Genomic DNA, 18,183 nt, shown 5'->3' with positions numbered 1-18,183 from the left:
TGTTTATAACTTCTGTCTTTGCCCGGTCTTCACTATGTGTCTGCATCCAGTAATCCTTTTAGAATTCCAGTCACTGGGGCAGCCTGTTGATGTTGCTTAGTGGCAGAGTGCTTGCCAAGCACGCGTGAGACCCTCAGCTTCGTCCCTGCTACTGCAAACACAAGCACACATGCAAACGTCGTTGTTGTTAACCCCCCAATTGCAGTAAGACCTCACCTTAACTTGATTTCCTCTACAGTAGTCCTGTTTCTAAACACGGTGCCGCGCATGGATTCTGTATAGATACGACTTTCAGGAACACTATTTAATCCAGTACAGGAGATCCAAGGACTATCTACCTCAGCTTCTCAGCCTGGGCACTGTTGACGTTTTAGACACGTAGTTTGTTTGCAGGGCTATTTCATGTCTCCACGAGTGGCTGGCAGAATTCCTGATCTTTCCAAGTCATGCCAGGGTCAGGCCTGACCACCGGAAGTGTGACACTCAAAGGTCTCCCAACATGGCCCGGCCTGACCACCGGAAGTGTAACACCCAAAGGTTGCCCAACATGGCCAGATATCTAGATGGAGGGAATGGAGGACAATTTAGCCACTTCTGGAGAACCACTTGTACCTGTTTGAAATGTAGTTTTTCTAAGAATTGCATATGTTTTGAAGATGTTGGTTCTTTGGGTAGCATAGATCTCAACTGATTCTTTAAAGACAAGTAGCTTCTGTGGTTCTTACAGCACAGACGCATGTGCAGAGAGGATTGATTCTCTAGAGGGCAGAGCCCACAGGGCCCAAGATGGGGCCCAGCTTGATAGTTACAGTCACGGTAATGTATCATTAGGTGCTCTGTGCTCGCCTTGTCCTTCATTCAGTAGGCGCTCACTACGTGTTGGCGCAGTGAATACTGCTGGGCAGGACTGGATGTGTGCAGAAGTACGTGCTTGTATTTATATGTCCTAGAAGTAAAATGTTTGCTAACTTAGGAGGATTTCTTCCCCGTGACTCATCTGTGCATTAGGGGTTTTTGTTTGCTACCGTGAGTAGTGACTCTGGTGGGGGTCCTTGGACCTGAGTGTATCTGAAGGCTGTGTCTGTGTGTGTGTGGGGGGTCATGGACCTGAGTGTATCTGAAGGCTGTGTCTGTAGGGGGGGGTCATGGACCTGAGTGTATCTGAAGGCTGTGTCTGGGGGGGGGGTCATGGACCTGAGTGTATCTGAAGGCTGTGTCTGTGGGGGGGGGGGTCATGGACCTGAGTGTATCTGAAGGCTGTGTCTGTGGGGGGGGGGTCATGGACCTGAGTGTATCTGAAGGCTGTGTCTGTGGGGGGGGGGTCATGGACCTGAGTGTATCTGAAGGCTGTGTCTGTGGGGGGGGGGGGGTCATGGACCTGAGTGTATCTGAAGGCTGTGTCTGTGGGGGGGGGGGTCATGGACCTGAGTGTATCTGAAGGCTGTGTCTGTGGGGGGGGGGTCATGGACCTGAGTGTATCTGAAGGCTGTGTCTGTGGGGGGGGGTCATGGACCTGAGTGTATCTGAAGGCTGTGTCTGTGGGGGGGGGTCATGGACCTGAGTATATCTGAAGGCTGTGTCTGTGGGGGGGGGTCATGGACCTGAGTGTATCTGAAGGCTGTGTCTGTGTGTGTGTGTGGGGGTCATGGACCTGAGTGTATCTGAAGGCTGTGTCTGTGGGGGGGGTGTCATGGACCTGAGTGTATCTGAAGGCTGTGTCTGTAGGGGGGGATCATGGACCTGAGTGTATCTGAAGGCTGTGTCTGTGTGTGGGGGGTCATGGACCTGAGTATATCTGAAGGCTGTGTCTGTGTGTGTGTGGGGGGGTCATGGACCTGAGTGTATCTGAAGGCTGTGTCTGTGGGGGGGGGGTCATGGACCTGAGTGTATCTGAAGGCTGTGTCTGTGTGTGTGTGTGGGGGTCATGGACCTGAGTGTATCTGAAGGCTGTGTCTGTGGGGGGGGGGTCATGGACCTGAGTGTATCTGAAGGCTGTGTCTGTGTGTGTGGGGGGGGGTCATGGACCTGAGTGTATCTGAAGGCTGTGTCTGTGGGGGGGGGGGTCATGGACCTGAGTGTATCTGAAGGCTGTGTCTGTGGGGGGGGGGGGTCATGGACCTGAGTGTATCTGAAGGCTGTGTCTGTGGGGGGGGGGTCATGGACCTGAGTGTATCTGAAGGCTGTGTCTGTGGGGGGGGGTCATGGACCTGAGTGTATCTGAAGGCTGTGTCTGTGGGGGGGGGGTCATGGACCTGAGTGTATCTGAAGGCTGTGTCTGTGGGGGGGGGTCATGGACCTGAGTATATCTGAAGGCTGTGTCTGTGGGGGGGGGTCATGGACCTGAGTGTATCTGAAGGCTGTGTCTGTGGGGGGGGGGTCATGGACCTGAGTGTATCTGAAGGCTGTGTCTGTGTGTGTGTGGGGGGGTCATGGACCTGAGTGTATCTGAAGGCTGTGTCTGTGGGGGGGGGGTCATGGACCTGAGTGTATCTGAAGGCTGTGTCTGTGTGTGGGGGGTCATGGACCTGAGTGTATCTGAAGGCTGTGTCTGTGGGGGGGGGGGTCATGGACCTGAGTGTATCTGAAGGCTGTGTCTGTGGGGGGGGGGTCATGGACCTGAGTATATCTGAAGGCTGTGTCTGTGTGTGTGTGGGGGGGTCATGGACCTGAGTGTATCTGAAGGCTGTGTCTGTGGGGGGGGGTCATGGACCTGAGTGTATCTGAAGGCTGTGTCTGTAGGGGTGGAGTCATGGACCTGAGTATATCTGAAGGCTGTGTCTGTGTGTGTGTGGGGGGGTCATGGACCTGAGTGTATCTGAAGGCTGTGTCTGTGGGGGGGGGGTCATGGACCTGAGTGTATCTGAAGGCTGTTGTTTACCTGCTTTTGAGTGAGCCCTTTCATTCTTCTGGTTTGAGGATAAAGTACTGAACCAGAAAGCCGAGGTCCTAAGAGAGCCTCTCTGGACCAAGGTAGCATCGCGTGGAAGGAGGGCACATCGTGAAAGCTCAAAGTCTTTGGACAGAGTGATAGACTGGCTGCCCTGCTGCAGATGCCTTTCTAACAGTAACTCATTGCTTTCTTTTCAGGTCCCCTGAAGCCAGAAATAACTGTGTCCTACATTGCCGTCGCTACGATATTCTTCAACAGTGGACTGTCGTTAAAAACAGAGGTACTGTCTGTCACCTGTGGCGCATGAAAAGCAGTGCAGAGAAGTTAGCTTGCACTGAGTGCTGAAATTCCAGGGGCCTTTTGTCAAGCGGTTACTGCCTGAAGGCTTCACTGTGATGAGATGACGTGGCCGGACAGCAGCAGGGCTGCGTGCTGCATTTACATACACAACTTCCCAGTTGAGCACTGAGGACGCAGAGATGGCATTAGAATGACTATTTTGTTATTGGTGTTGTTTTTGTTTTTTGTTTTTTCCGAAACCAGGTTTTTCTGTGTAGCCTTGGCTGTCCTGGACTCAATTTATAGACCAGGCTGGCCTGGAACTCAACGTCGGTCCACCTGCCTCTGCCTCCCAAGTGCACACCACGCTCTGCCTATTTTGTTGTTTTTTGATGACCAGTTTTTTAAAATGAAGAAATGGGTATGAAAAATATTCTTATGAAGAGATGTAATCAAGGACACAGAAAGTAAGACTACAGTAATATATCTTACCTATTATGAAAAAACGATGTCTGGTAGCTGGATGTGGTGGCATAAGCTTTTAATCCCATCACTTGGGAGGCCAAAGCAGGCAGATGTCTGTGTCTGAGGCTAGCCTGGTCTACAGGTCCTGGTTCCGGGACGGGCAAGGCTACACAGATAAACCCTGTTTTGCAAAAACAAACCAAAAGTATTTTCTAGCAGGTGTAGTGGTGTGTGCCACTACTGGTTTCTTACTTACTTTTCTATTGCTGTGGAGAGACCCACTGGCCAAGGCAACTTATAAAAAAAAATCCAATTGGTTGCTTACAGCTTCAGAGGCCAGGCCCATTTCGTGGTGGGAGCAGGGTATCAGAGTGGCAAGATGCGGGAGCAGCAGGGAGAGCTTGCACGTTGAGGCAACAAGCATGGTGCGGAGACGGCTAACTGGGCCTGGCTTGGCCCGCACATGGGGCCTAGTGTTACTCAAACCACCACACCTTGTACTCGGGAGGCTGAGGTTGGGAAATCGCCATGGGTTCAAGGTTAGCATGACTACACAAAACAAGAACCAGAGAATGAAGAACTAACTTTTTCTTTAAAAGTTTATTTTTTAGTGCTATCTAAAGGTAAATTGAATGTGTTTTATTATGGTAATGAGCTGTGGAGAAAGCTGCAGTGCCGCTGCGCTGTCTGCTGGGGGGGGGGGTGGGGTGCTGAGGTGCTTCAGGTGGGTTGCTTTCCAGAACTCTGTGAGTTACCTTTTGTTCTTGAGCCTTCCGCTATCTAGTCATGTTTGTTATGTCAACCCTGAACTACTTGTAAAAAGAGGCCATTCAACCACTATGATAGTTGTTTAAAAAACAAAACAAAACAATTGGGCGGTGGTTGGGCACACCTTAAGTTCCAGGCGTGGGAGGCCGAGGCAGGCGGGTCTGAGTTCCAGGCTTGGTCTACAGAGTGAATTCTAGAACAGCCAGAGCTACACAGGGAAACCCAGTCTTGAGAAGCAAAAAAGAGAAAGAAAAAGATGTTCGTATTTTGAGACGTCACAGTCTGTCATGCACGTAGGTGAGGGTGCCTACTGATCCTGTCTTCACTGAAATGGATTCTCTCAAGAGCAAAGCTACAGAGAGATCTTCACATGTGAGAGAGGAGCGGGAAGTGTATGTGACTCTTTTTCACTTAAAATGGAGGAGGAAAAAAAAGACAATATTGGGTGGTTTCTCAAGACATTCCACACAATTATAAAAATATAACTTCTAGGGGCTGGGAGATGGCTTGGTGGATAAACACTTGCCTACAAGTATGAGGGCCAGAGTTTGGGTTTGCAGAACCCACAAACAAGCCGAGTGGGTGCAGCAGCCCACTGTGATCTCAGCAGTAGGAGGGGGGATGGGATTTGCTGATAAGGGAGGGTAGCTAAACCAGGCTCTCTGGGGATTCTGGCCTCATGGAAACACCCTGCCCCTCAATAGATAAACTGAAGAACAGGTTAAAAAACGGCAAGTTTAGAGGATAGTGTAGCCAAGGATTTATTGGCCATGTATAGTTGAAATCCTGGCTGGAGACATTTTTTTCTCTCAGTTTTAGAGCTGTTCCCATGTTACCTATCCTGTTTGGTTTTGTTGATTTCTTTCTTCTTGTCAATATATTCAGGAGGTCTGAGGATAGGATATCATCCCTGAGCCTCCACATGTAAGTGCATACATGTACACATGTACACCCACATACATAAATGTGCATCCACATGTATGTAAACATACGTACATATATACATGTGTACATACACAGCACATACAGATATGCCAAAAATAAATATTGTAACATGTTATTCTTTGTTTGTTTTTGTTTTTCGAGACAGGGTTTCTCTGTGTAGTCTTGGCTTTCCTGGACTCCCCTTGTAGACCAGGCTGGTCTCGAACTTACAAAGATCTGCCTACCTATGTCTCCCAAGTGCTGGGATGCCCGGTGTAACATGTTATTCTTATAGATGGGAAAATCATATTTAGAACTGAGCTCTCAATAGTTACTTATTCTTAGCACTTTGAACAGTTATGAGTTTTTGCATTAACTGCGATCTACTGTAGGAGGGGACTTCTCTGGCCAAGATTGAGAGCAGCATGAATCTATGGGTATAAATGTAAATATTTAGAATACAATTTGGCAATGTGCCTGTTTAGTAAAACAATAGTGGATGCCCCCTCTATGTACCACCTCATCCTAGGGTAGGGTATGTGACCTCCCCAACCCTAGGTTTACGGTTCCAGGCAGGAATTCTTTCCTGTGGAGCAGGCCTTAAACCTAGTTTTTGAAGTGGTTGGTTACCCTCTTACCAGTCATGGCATTATTGCACTGCTGGGCATGCATATCTTGGATCGAGGGTCCAGTGCATAACAACTGACGACTTTCATCCTCCAGCAGCCTCCGTAGCAGCATCTGGCACTGTGAAAGCCAGCTTGCAAAGAAGAAGGTTTCAGATGGTCAGTTTAGGCGAGCCTGACTTCTCGATGTGGTGTGACTGAAGTGTACAGTGTCTTCAGCAGTAGGGTCTTAGCCTCTAGTTACTGTGGGTACCCAAGAGCAGCAGCCTGTGTTGTTTGCTTTTGAATACCTCCTGTAGGGACATAGCTCATACCCAACATTAGATTCTCACTTAGTGGCTCCTAGTTGAGCATTGTCCACTCATGAAGGCTTCATTCTTTCAAACACTTTAACATTTTACTTGTACAGATTTAGTTATTGTTATTTTACGTGTCTTGGTGTTTTGTCTTCGTGTGTGTCTGTGTGCCATGTATGTGCATTGCCCGTGGCGGCGTATAAAGAGGGTGTTGGTTATTAGCTACCCTGTGATTGCTAGGAACTGAGCCCAGGTCCTCCAGAAGAGTAGCCATCTCCTCAGCTCCAAAATCCTTTTTTTAAAAAATTACAGGTTTTTTTGTTTTGTTTTGTCTTGTTCTTTTTTTGGTTTTTCGAGACAGGTTTTCTCTGTGTAGCCTTGGCTGTCCTGGACTCACTTTGTAGACCAGGCTGGCATTGAACTCACAGAGACCCACCTGCCTCTGCCTCCCGAGTGCTGAGATAAAAGGTGTGCGCCACCACACCCAGCTTTTAAGTTATGCTTTAATTAGTTTGTAAAATGGTGAGTTTCCATAGACTTAAAATACATTCTGTCCCCTCCTTTCCTTCCTTCCCCCCCACTTCTGTCCCGGCTTAACACTTTAATCCCCACCACTCATTCACGTCACGTGTTCTGCTCTCCTCTTTCCTCAGATTCTGCCAACAAATTCGGGAATCTACGAATTTGGAGCACATGTGAAAGATTACACAGACTTTGTCTTTCTGGGCTTGGCTTACCTCAGTATGATATTTTCCAGTTCCGTCAGTTTTTCTGTAAATGTAATGCTTTTATTTTTCTTTACAACTGAGTGCTACTCTATTGCGGATATCTGCCATACTTTCATTATCCAGTCAGCAGCTGCTGGCCCTCTAGGCTGCTTCTGCTTTCTAGCTCTCCTCAGCACAGCAATGGATACAGGTTTGCAAGGATTTCTGTGGTAGGAGGTGGAAGCCTTTGAGTACGTGCCCAGGCACGCAGCCAGTCAGGTCGTAGGGTTGTGTTGTGGCGTGACCTTTTGTTGACTTGACATAAACTTAGAGTTGTCTGCAAAGAGGGAGCCATATCCAATGGGTTCTTGCTGTCAGACTGCTTGTTGAAGCGTTCTCTTGACTGATGATTGCTATGGGAAGTTACAGCCCACTGTGTTGCCTCTGGGCCAGAGGGCATGGGCGGTATAAAAGAGCAAGCGGAACAAGCCACCGAGGGCAAGCCAGTGAGCAGTCTCCTCCATGGTCTCTGCTTAGTTACTGCCTCCAGATTCCCGGCTGAGTTTCTGCCCCAAATTCCTTCAGTGACAGACTGTAACCTGGAAGTATAAGATGAAGTAACTGTTGCCTTCCCATGGTGCTTTGGGTCATGGTGTTTATCACAACAATAGAAAACAAAGTCAGACAAAGACTAAAGTTCCCCCTTCTTAGGTCATCCTGTTAATAGCATGGGAGACTGGTTTTTACTAAATTTTTTATTCTGTAGTTATTGGTCTGTTATAAATCTTTTCATTGAGCTTTTTTTTTTTTCCAGTACATAGGATTAGTCTTTAGTGTTTTGAACTGATAAGTTTCTTTCTTTCTTGGGTTTTTGAGAACAGGGTTTCTGTGTAGCCTTGGCTGCTGGCCGTGAACTCACAGTGATCCATCTGCCTCTGCCTTCCTGAATGCTGGGATTAAAGGCTGTACCACCACCATGTGGCAAAATGTTTTGTTCTCCCCCTCTATCCCCTTTTCATGTGCATTAGTGTTTTGCCTGCATGTATGTCTGTGTGAGGGTGTCAGATACCCTGGAACTGGAGTTACAGGCAGTTGTGAGCTGCCTTGTGGGTGCTGGGACTTGAGCCCCGTTCCTCTGGAAGAGCGACAGTGCTATTAATTGCTGAGCCATCTTTCTGGGCCCTTAGAACTGATAAATTTCATCCCAACAATTCTAAATATTCTCACTGAAAGTAACCGATACAGGATGTGTTTTCCTGTTAACTGTAGGCCTTGTATGTAGAAAGGTTATTGGTTAGAAGTAACCGCTGTTAGAGGGGATAGGCTTTTTCTGTGACCTCCTGAGTTCTACCATTGGTTCTCATTGTGAGCACAGTGATGCAGAATGGTGTCTGCTGAGCCGTGGTGCAGGTCAGACCTGGCTTGGAGGTCTTCCGGCTGGCCTTGGCCTGGTGGAGCAGCTGCCCTACCAAAGTCCTCTGCTTGGGACATTGCTCTAACTATGTCCCCTGGTATCACTTTAATGGCTACAGCTGTTCCTTATGCCACAGGAAATCTGTCAAGAGACCTCACTTCTCTTACTCCTTAGCTTCCTATTTAATGTTATTCTGTGAAGCAGCCAACTTTGTGGGCTGTAAGAGAAGAAGAAGGAAGAATGTCACAGCTATCAGCATCTCTCCGAGGACCAACTTCTGTGAGCACCTAGGAAGCCTCTGAGCTACCCAGCTAATTTGGATGTAATGATGAAGGGCTTTGATCCTGTACTTTATCATGGTATCTGAGTAGCCATCAAAGCCATTTCCTCCATCAAAGACCCTTTGTAAACCAGTACAACAGTCAGTCATTTTCAAATTCATTTAACTTGGATTGCAGCAGTGCATAATGCTGGACTGTATCTAAGCCCTGCTGTTTTCACGGGCAACCCATCAGTTAGGAAGTAGGAAGTAACGGTTTTGTAATTTACTTTTTATTTAATAATCCTCAATTAATTTGAAGTGGATCTATGATTTGTGTGTGTGTGTGTGTGTGTGTGTATGTGTGTGTGATTATTAATTTCTTCCTTGGTCCTAGAAAAGTGTGTTGTTGTTCATTGGAGGTAGTGAATTTTTTAAAAATATTTTATTTAATTTTTTTTAAGTGTATATGCATTGGTGTGAGGGTGTCAGATCTTAAGAGTTACAGACAGTTGTGAGCTGCCATGTGGGTGCTGGAAATTGAACCCGGGTCCTTTGGAAGAGCAGGCAGTGCTCTAACCACTGACCCATCGCTCCAGCCCCCGAGATAGTGAATTTTTGACTTGGCTTATTTGAAAGCACTTCACTTGTCCTACTCAGCTTTGATTTATGGTGAACATTGCATGGAGTGTTACTCATACATAGATTTAATGATGTCTAATCTAAAATTACTTTAGATATTTCTTTTACTTTGTGTGTACAGGCTGTGTGTATGTGGTATCTGTGTGTGTTTGTGTTGGTGTATGTCCGTGGTCCGGGTCTGGTATTCTCTGACTCTCTACATTCGTCTTTGTAGTAGAGTGGCTCACCGAACCCCAGTTCACCAACTGGCTAGGCTGCCTGCCTACTGAACTTGAGGGATCTGCCTGTTTGTACTCCGACCCCTGCGTGCACTGGGATGGCACGCACAATTCACCACGCACAGTGTGTTGCATGGGGGTCTTCATGTTTGTGTAGCAGGCACCTTACAAACTGACCTGTCCTCCTAGCCCACTCTACCCGTGGATGGAGATCATAAAGGAATTAGGCTCTTCGCAGGTGTAACTAAAGCAAAGGCCCTTACTGTTGGGCTGTCCTAGGCCTAGGGAGAGCCTGGATCCAAGGGCTGCTGTTCCAGGAGGAAGAGCTCACGGAGGGAACTGGCAATGCTGCCACATGCCAAGGAACACGGAGCCAGCAGAAGCTGAGAGATGCAGAGATGCCAGGCGTGGTGGCACACGCCTTTAATCCCAGCACTTGGGAGGCAGAGGCAGGAGAATCTCTGTGAGTTCGAGGCCAGCCTGGACTACAAAGTGAGTTCAGGACCGGCAGGGCTATAAACAGAAAAACCCTATGTTGAAACAACCAAAAACCCCCAAAAGTACAAAAAGAAAAATAAAAGGTGAAACATGATAGGATGCCATGTATGGGCTGCCTACCTGCATATACTTGGGTACATGCATGTCCTTAGTACACCAGAATGCACGTTTGTGTGTGTGTGTGTGTGTGTTTCTAAACCGATGATGACTTTTGAAATCCCATTAACTGAAAAGTAAATATAATAAATTCTAAACTTTTGGTTTATGCTGTTTGTTTCAAGCCCAGAGCCCAGATGCTGAGTCTTAGAAAGGAAGTCTGAGAAAGGTCAAACAAGGGCTCAAAGGGAAATTAACATCTTCCTGCATCCTACTCAGAGCCCTGGTGTGAAGAGGCTTTAATATAGTCAGTGTGTGCTGTGGAGTAGAGTTTGACCTGTATTATGTGTAAATAAACAAACTGTCCTACAGACTCAGCATTCAGTTATTCATGGTGGCATATTCAAATATATGGCCTTAAATGCACATAAAAATAAATATGAGTATTATGGACCTTATTTGCTCTTTATTTTCTGTTTCCTTGTTTTTAAATTTGTGTGTGTGTGTGTGTGTGTGTGTGTGTGTGTGTGTGTAGGGGACAACTTCTGGAATTGTTCCTTAGGCCTTGTCCCTCATCCCCACCCCCTGTATTTTTTGTGACAAGGTCTCACTGGCCTGGAACTCATTAAGTAGGATAAGTGGGTTGAGCAGTGAGACCCTAGGGACCTGCTTGCCTTTGCCTCTTTCATCCTGGGGTTACAAGCACATGGCACCATGCCCAGCTTTTAAAAGTGGGTTCTGGGGAGTAAATACAGGTCTGGGTGCTTGCCCAGGGGTGGGGGTGGGGGTTCGGGGGTGGAACCTTGTCCTTGTCCAGGCCTTGTCCATAAATGACAGCACTCTGTTACTGAACCAGGCTCTCAGCCCCATTCAGCATTTCTTGAATGAAGGATCAAGTTATCGGCTTTCTCCATAGCTTGTGCTAGTGGAGACTGTACTGCCATCCTCCTCGGCAGTTAGAAGATCACAGCACTGCTCAGACTGCGGCCTATTTAAGTGTTCTCTCCCATGCTAGTGTTGGTTGTCTCTCTGACAAGCATCTGGGATAAACAATCTAAAGGCAAGGCTGCTTTTTTTTGTCTCCTGGCTTCTGTGGTCGGCTCATTCCAGTGCTTTGGCCACAAAGGAGGCTGAATGTCACTGTGGTGGGACCAGGTTTGCACATTTCAGTTGTCTTCACACTTGACTCTTCATAGATAACGTTGTGGGATAGCCATATGGTGTGACTGGGAGTGCTCACCTAGCAGGAAGGAAGCCCAGGTGTGGTGGGCACGGGCCTGTAATCCCAGTACTCAGGTGAGAGGGGCAGGAGGGGCAGGAGTTCTTTCTCTTGGCTGTTTACAGAATCTGAGGCCAGCCTGAACTGCTTTGAGACCACATTTCAAAGCAAACAAGCAAACGGGCAAATAAATGACATGATGAATATCTGCAGCCACTTTTGCCCTTTGAATTACTACCTAGAAGTAGAATTGTGTCCAAGAGATTGTATTATTCGTGGTATATGTCCCCAAATTATTCTTGAGAAGTGTAAATGATGTTTGATATTCCTGTGACAAATATGTGCAAATGTCTTACTTCTTGCATTCTGGCTAAAAGTTTTATTATTATAATCTTTTAAAAACCGTATTTACCTGATATGCATCAGGAGCTTCTGAGCACACTTAACTGATAGTTGCTTCCAGAACTTTTTTTTTTTTAAGATTTATTTATTATATATACAATGCTTTCCCTGTATCCTGCATGACAGAAGAGGGCACCAGATCTCATTATAGATGGTTATGACCACCATGTAGTTGCTGGGAATTGAACTCAGGACCTCTGAAAGAACAGTCAGTGCTCTTAACCTGTGAGCCATCTCTCCAGCCCCTTCCAGAACTATTGAGCATTTGTAAAGTGCCAGTGCCAGACTTTTTAAGGGTGCAACTTTGAAGATTCTGATTCATTGTATGATGCCCTGTTCTCTTTTAGGTCCATCCTAGGACCTAGTGTGGTTCTTCTGGTGGGTCAGGTATTCCCAGACTGCCAGAACCTTCCATGCCATTAGAGACATTTGGACCAAAGAGGAACTGGTGCGTCTCCTGGTGGGGAGTCAGAGGTGCTAGTGGTATGTGTGAGAGTGTGGCAGCCCGTGGGTGAGCCTGCAGCAGGCTGCTGTTTATAGACCGAGCAGGTAGCAGTGTCACTTGCACATTTTGAAACCTGCAGGGTAAAACCAGCGAGTCTGTGCTTCTGGGAAGCAAGCTCAGGGCTTGTGCATGCTTAGGCAAGCGTTCCTCCAGCTCAGCTCCACTTCCAGCCTAACGCGCCTGTCCATCTGTGGCTATTCCACTCTGAAGGTGCCCAATCTGGACCACGCATTTCTTATCCGTGTGGGGCACTTGTGATGCCATGTAGAGCAGACCTAGATATGATCAATAGTGTGCCAGGAATGGACTTGGTGTGCTCTCCGCTTTGTATTTGCTCTCAGTCTCACTGTCCTCAGCAGTACAGGAGGGTAACACTACCCACCTAACGGCGTGTCCTGGGAAGTGAGTGAGATAACCCGTGTGCTTAGGTTAACTTAGCTCCCGGCACATGCCGCCTTCACAAAGGACATTAACAAAGGATGCTGCGGTGAGCCCCTCGGAATTATAATTATCGAAGAGAGTTGCAGACATCTTCCCAAATCAAAGCGTGTTAAATTTCAGACAGCGACTAGAGATTAGTAAACTTGGCTACAGCGTGGTATGTCTTCTGAATCTTTCTGAAATACTTTGTTAATCTTGGTAAAAGTGTGTTTTATTTATACCATCAACAATCTTTGAGTCAATACCACTATAATGCTACTTAGCTTATACTTTACTGTCCAGAAATGTACAGACCAGAATTCCTAGAGCATATTATATATTGGAAGGAAATTAGATAGCTCAGATTTTTTTTTTCACCCCCGTGACAGTGTTTCTGTGTGTAGCCCAGGCTGTCTTAGAGCTTTTTCTGTAGACCAGACTGGCCTTGAACTCACAGAGATCCGCCTGAGAGCTGGGATTAAAGCTATATGCCACCGCAGCCCAGCAGCTCAGAACTTTTATATGAAACCAGTTGTTTCCAGGCTTTTTCTCTTTTAGCCCATCTCTTATACATATGCTTGTAAAGGTCTAAGATCGAACTGATTCAACATTCAAGGCTGACTCATGTGCTGTCACTTTACTGTGCTGTCTTCGCTGCATTTTCTTACCCTGGCTTTTGTTCCCCTCCCTCTCCAGGAGCTGACCAGCGCATTGGTGCATCTGAAACTGCATCTCTTCATCCAGATCTTCACACTTGCCTTCTTCCCAGCAACAATATGGCTCTTCCTTCAGCTCTTGTCAGTCACGTCCATCAACGAGTGGCTTTTAAAAGGGTATGCTTCACCCTTTGCGGGTTCTTTTTAATGGGGCAGCTCTGGTAGCATTATCGTTGCTATGGCAACTTTAAACAAAGGACTTGGCTGACTACTGTTTAAACATTGCCTGTTAAAACAAGAGGGTTTATCAGAGATTCAGGAGAGAACTGTTTAACAGAGTTTTAAGTGACCCCTGTGCCTAATTTAAAGTGCCCTGGAGAGGACCTAGGGAGCTGGCTCAGTGATTTAAGAATGAGCATGTGCTGGGCATGGTGGCGCGTGCCTTTAAATCCCTGCAGAAGCAGGAGGATTGCAGAAACAGGAGGTCGAGGCCAGCCTACTCTGGAAAGTGAGTCCAGGTCGGCCAAGGCTACGCAGACAAAACCTGTCTCCAAGAAACACACAACCCCCCCCCCCAAAAAAAAGAAAGAAAAGAAAAAAAAAAAAACAAAGTAAGCATGCCTGTAACCCCAAGGTTGTAGGAGACAGAGGCAGGAGGATTGGTAGGGCTTGTTGGCTACCAGCTTAGTTCCAGGTTTAGGGAGAGACCTTGTCTCAAGGGAATAACATGGAGTCTGAGAAAGTTTTGTACCTGATGTCCTCCTATGGTCTCTGGGCCTGCACAAGCACAGCCACCCCCACCCCTCACAGAAACAGAAGAGTGGGAGATACTAGAGGATTTCGGATCTGTGCAGGCTGTCAACTGGTACCTTACCTTGGCGTCTGTGTCCTTCCTAGCGTGTACTGATAATGGCTGAGTATAACGCCTGTTTTAAAATGTATAATAAAAATGTATGTGTGGGAGAGACACTTATATTTTCACTTGTTCTGTTTTATGTTGATGTAGGTGATCTAACAATAGAGTTATGTTACTTTTTCTTTTTTTTTTTTCTTTCTTTCTTTTTTTTTTTTTTTCTTCTTCTTCCTTTCCTTTTTTTTGGTTTCTTGAGATAGGATTTCTCTGTGTAGCCTTGACTGTCCTGGACTCACTTTTTTGTCCAGGCTGGTCTTGAACTCACAGAGATCTGCCTTTCTCTGCCTCTCTGAGTGCTGGGACTACAGGTGTACACGAGTGAGCCTGGCTGTAAGTTACATGGTTAGTGAAAGAATTTAGCAATTGAAACATTAACTAGAATAGTTTAAAACTAACCTCACTTAAGCATCATGTTATAGCTGCTAAAACACCAACCCCATAGCCCAGCAGTTGACCTCTGACCCTGCCACTGGCATACCGTGTGACGCCCAGCAAAATTATTTCATAGCTTAGACCTGCTGTTCTCGGTATAAAATGAGGACAGCCACACTTTAATCACGTGCTTAATAATGATGTTTCACCTGTGGCATAATGTCTTTGTTACCTGTTTAGCCCTACTATGTGCTACGGATTATTTTAGGTGCGGGAGAAAGAATAACAGACAAAACTGGTCATGTGCGAGTACTTTGGCTCAGCTGGCTCAGCGGGGAGACTCTAGGATAGATTGTTAACACTCAGTAGGATGGGCAAAATCCAAATTAGTGATGTCAGAGGGGAAAGTGGTCCAGTGAGGTTGGGTGGCTGGGCTGCGGTTAAACTGTTTCTCCCAGAGTTCTTGGGGAGCATGTTCTCCAGAAAGCAAAGAATGTACTGAGGCACTCATGCAGAAACAAGTCTGGGCTATTGTAGGTAGTAGGTTCAGTACAGCAAGCCAGTGGGTGTGCCCTGGTTATGTGGTGGAAGGCGGTAGGATTTGGAGGTGAAAGGAACGCAGGGACTGGCAGATCTTATTCTGGGAGCTGCAGGCCCCGGAAGAGGGATGCTGGATGGTAGTGTGAGTCTCGTCTGCGTAGGAATCTTCCGGCTGTGATATGGGTAGTAGAGGTTCTTGAGGTAAACCGGGCAAACAAGCATGGAGGCTAGCGGAGTGTGTGAGGGCAACAGAGAATGTGTGTGGTAGGATCAATTATAAATCCCGAGTTTTCAGCGCCTGTATTGGGAGGCTGTGTCAGTCACCAGGACTTTAGGGCTGGGAGGCTGTGTCAGTCACCAGGACTTTAGGGCTGGGAGGCTGTGTCAAGTCACCAGGAGATTAAGCCTTCAGGGCTGAGGGCAACCACACTGACTGAGCCAGGGGACACCGATGGCCTCCAAGTAGAAAGGGAGGGCAGGAATGCACCAAAGATGAGCGCTACCTCTCACTAGGGGAGGGAAAATGCCACATAATAAGATGATGTCATTTAGAGCAATGGCGTACTTCTATGTCCTAAGAATCAGGAAGTACTGAGTCTGCTGTGCATAGGGCATGCAAGGAATAGGAACGTGTTACTATTTTTCTTCAGGAAACTCCAATCCAATGAATACGTACTACATATGTATGCTATTTATGGATGCTTCTGTGTGTTATGTGTCTATCTATCTATTTGTCTGTCTGTCTGTCTATCATGTTTTTCTCTCTCATTTCTTTCTATCTGTCTGCCTATCTATCTATCTATCTATCCACATAATAAATGATACATATCAGTTGAAACTCAACAGCATTTGTGTATGTGTGGAGTAGAAGGCTCCAAATGAGGCATTAGTGACAGACATAAAATTTCCTTAGGGTCAGCTCAGCAGAGTTGAAGTACTGCGCTGAAGAATCCGGAGCTTGAAGCCGTAGACGAGAGCTCGCTCACAAACGTGCTAACCTGAGAGTATCAGGTTCTAAAAGGTGGTCATCAGAGAGCGCATTCCCATAGCACGATGATACTTGAGAGTAGCATCTGCCATCTGTGTGCCAGGTGGAACAGGTGGTCCCCCCTCACGCGCATCCCAGCGTGTTAAAGGAGCCCAAACTTACTCTCCCTCAGCTAGGTAATTCTCTTCTCAAATTCCCTTGCTCTCCCTCGGCCTCCCGAGTTTGAGGAGAAATGCTGGCGTGCTTGTGTTCTAATTTGCTCTCCTGTTGCTGTGATAAACACCACGACCAATAGCAACCTGGCGAGGAAGGGGTTCACCTTACACTTCCAGGTACAGTCCAGTCACGGAGGGAACTCAAAGCAGGAACTCAAGGCAGGAACCTGCAGGCAGGAACTGGAGCAGAGGCCTTGCCTTGCTCTCTGGCTTTCCTTCCCTGTACAGCCCAGGCCCATTTGCATAGGGATGGTGCTGCCCACAGTGGGCTAAGGTCTTCTACATCAATTAGCAACAAGGAAGTCCCCCCCCCCCACACACACAATGCTATAGGCCAGTCTGATTAAGGCATTTCTTCAGTTGAGGTTCTTTTTTCCAAGGTGACTTTAGTTTGTGTCAGGTTGGCTTGAGGGAGTACAAACACTACCTCAAAATCATGGTAGAATAAAAGTAAGGAGCAGGGTGGAGGTAGAACCACGCAGCAGTGTGTGAGCATCCAGACGTGGGAGCAAAGCCTCTCGTCAGGGATGGGGGCAGCAGCCCCAGGGAAGAGTCAAACCTTGGTTTTGGTGTAAGCCACACATGGAGTCACACACTGCTCTAAAGTTCAAATAGATCATGAGGTAAAAACTAGCTCCCATGATGATGTGAGGAAGAAAAGTGACTTTCTAGAAATTGAATAAATTTATTCGGGAGTTATATTGTATAGCTCAGGGGTTATCATTAATAATAAGGCATAATATGACAGGTGGTGTTGTGTACACCTTTAATCCCAGCACTCAGGAGGCAGAGACAGGTGGATTTGAGTTTGAGGCCAGCCTGGTTTATAGAGCTAGTTCTAGGACAGCCAGGCCTACAGAAAGATACTTGTCTCAAAAAACCAAAACAACAACAAAAAATTATTTGAAATATTTTGCTGGCAGGGGGATTGGGAGTTGTAGGCTCTCCTGGGTTATGTAGTGAGTTCAAGGCCAGACCAAGTTCAAAACAAAAAACAAAAAACCAGCTAACTAATCAAACAAAACAGATTTCCCTACACCCGTTCATTTTTATTTTATCTTGAGGGACAGCTCTCAATATGGTGCCCAGTGTGAAGTTGAACCCCTGGGCCTGTCCTCGTGTGCCTGTGCCCACTGTGTCCTCTGAAGCGTCCTCCTGGTTAGCCTGCAGTCTGCTCTAGTGCTGAGGAGAGCTCTTCCGCTGTGCTTCTTAGATTTGCTGCCCATGGTTCTGTTTGCCTGGTATGCAGTTTGTTCTCTGTGCCAACTGAGAGGGTATACTTACTGTCAACGCCATGGACGCATGAACATACTTTAATACAAACAGGCTTAAAGTAGATATCAGAGTTCTCCATGGGATCTGAACTCAGGACGTGTGAGATTGCGTCATTGCCTCCACAGTGACATTACAACATGAGATCGTAGTTTATGAGGTAAGAGTTTAGGATTGTAAAATGTAAACTTTTATCAAGTCATTTTGAGCTTTAAATGTCATCTTGAGGCTTTGTATCTTACCAAGAGACCTATAAAATACAGAGATGCCTTTTGGGACCGAGGGTTATTGTGTTGCCTCCGTTGTCTTTGATCTTATGATCCTTCTTGCCTCATCCTCAGATTAGCTGAAATAATAATAATAATAATAATAATAATAATAATAATAACAACAACAACAACAACAATAACAACAACCATTATTATTATTATTATTATTATTATTATTATTATTATTATTATTATTATTATTATTATTATTATTGGGTTTTTGAGGCAGGGTTTCTCTTTATACCCTGGCTGTCCTAGACTCACTCTGTAGACCAGGCTGGCCTCAAACTCACAGAGATCCACCTGCCTCTGCCTCTGCCTCTGCCTCTG

The 18,183-nt window shown here is 46.5% G+C and overlaps 1 protein-coding gene across 8 annotated transcripts in view; it reads left to right on the top strand.

The window, feature by feature from the left end:
* The window catches only part of SLC10A7 (solute carrier family 10 member 7), a 229,376-nt gene that overhangs the window by 7,033 nt on the left and 204,160 nt on the right, over positions 1-18,183 (top strand). For 7 of the 8 annotated variants that reach the window (XM_084757534.1, XM_084757533.1, XM_084757535.1 and 4 more), the window contains exons 2-3: positions 3,088-3,170; positions 13,325-13,461. In XM_084757534.1, the coding sequence (XP_084613660.1) occupies positions 3,088-3,170; positions 13,325-13,461 (220 nt within the window). Of the gene's footprint in view, positions 1-3,087; positions 3,171-13,324; positions 13,462-16,022; positions 16,155-18,183 lie in introns of those variants that run through there. The other variant, XM_084757540.1, reaches the window with a different exon arrangement.

This window comes from Acomys minous (assembly GCF_964271855.1).
Source record: "Acomys minous genome assembly, chromosome: 14".
NCBI classification, from domain to species: domain Eukaryota; kingdom Metazoa; phylum Chordata; class Mammalia; order Rodentia; family Muridae; genus Acomys; species Acomys minous.
The sequence above is the reverse complement of the archived record's forward strand: the minus strand, read 5'-3'. Positions and strand labels throughout refer to the sequence as shown.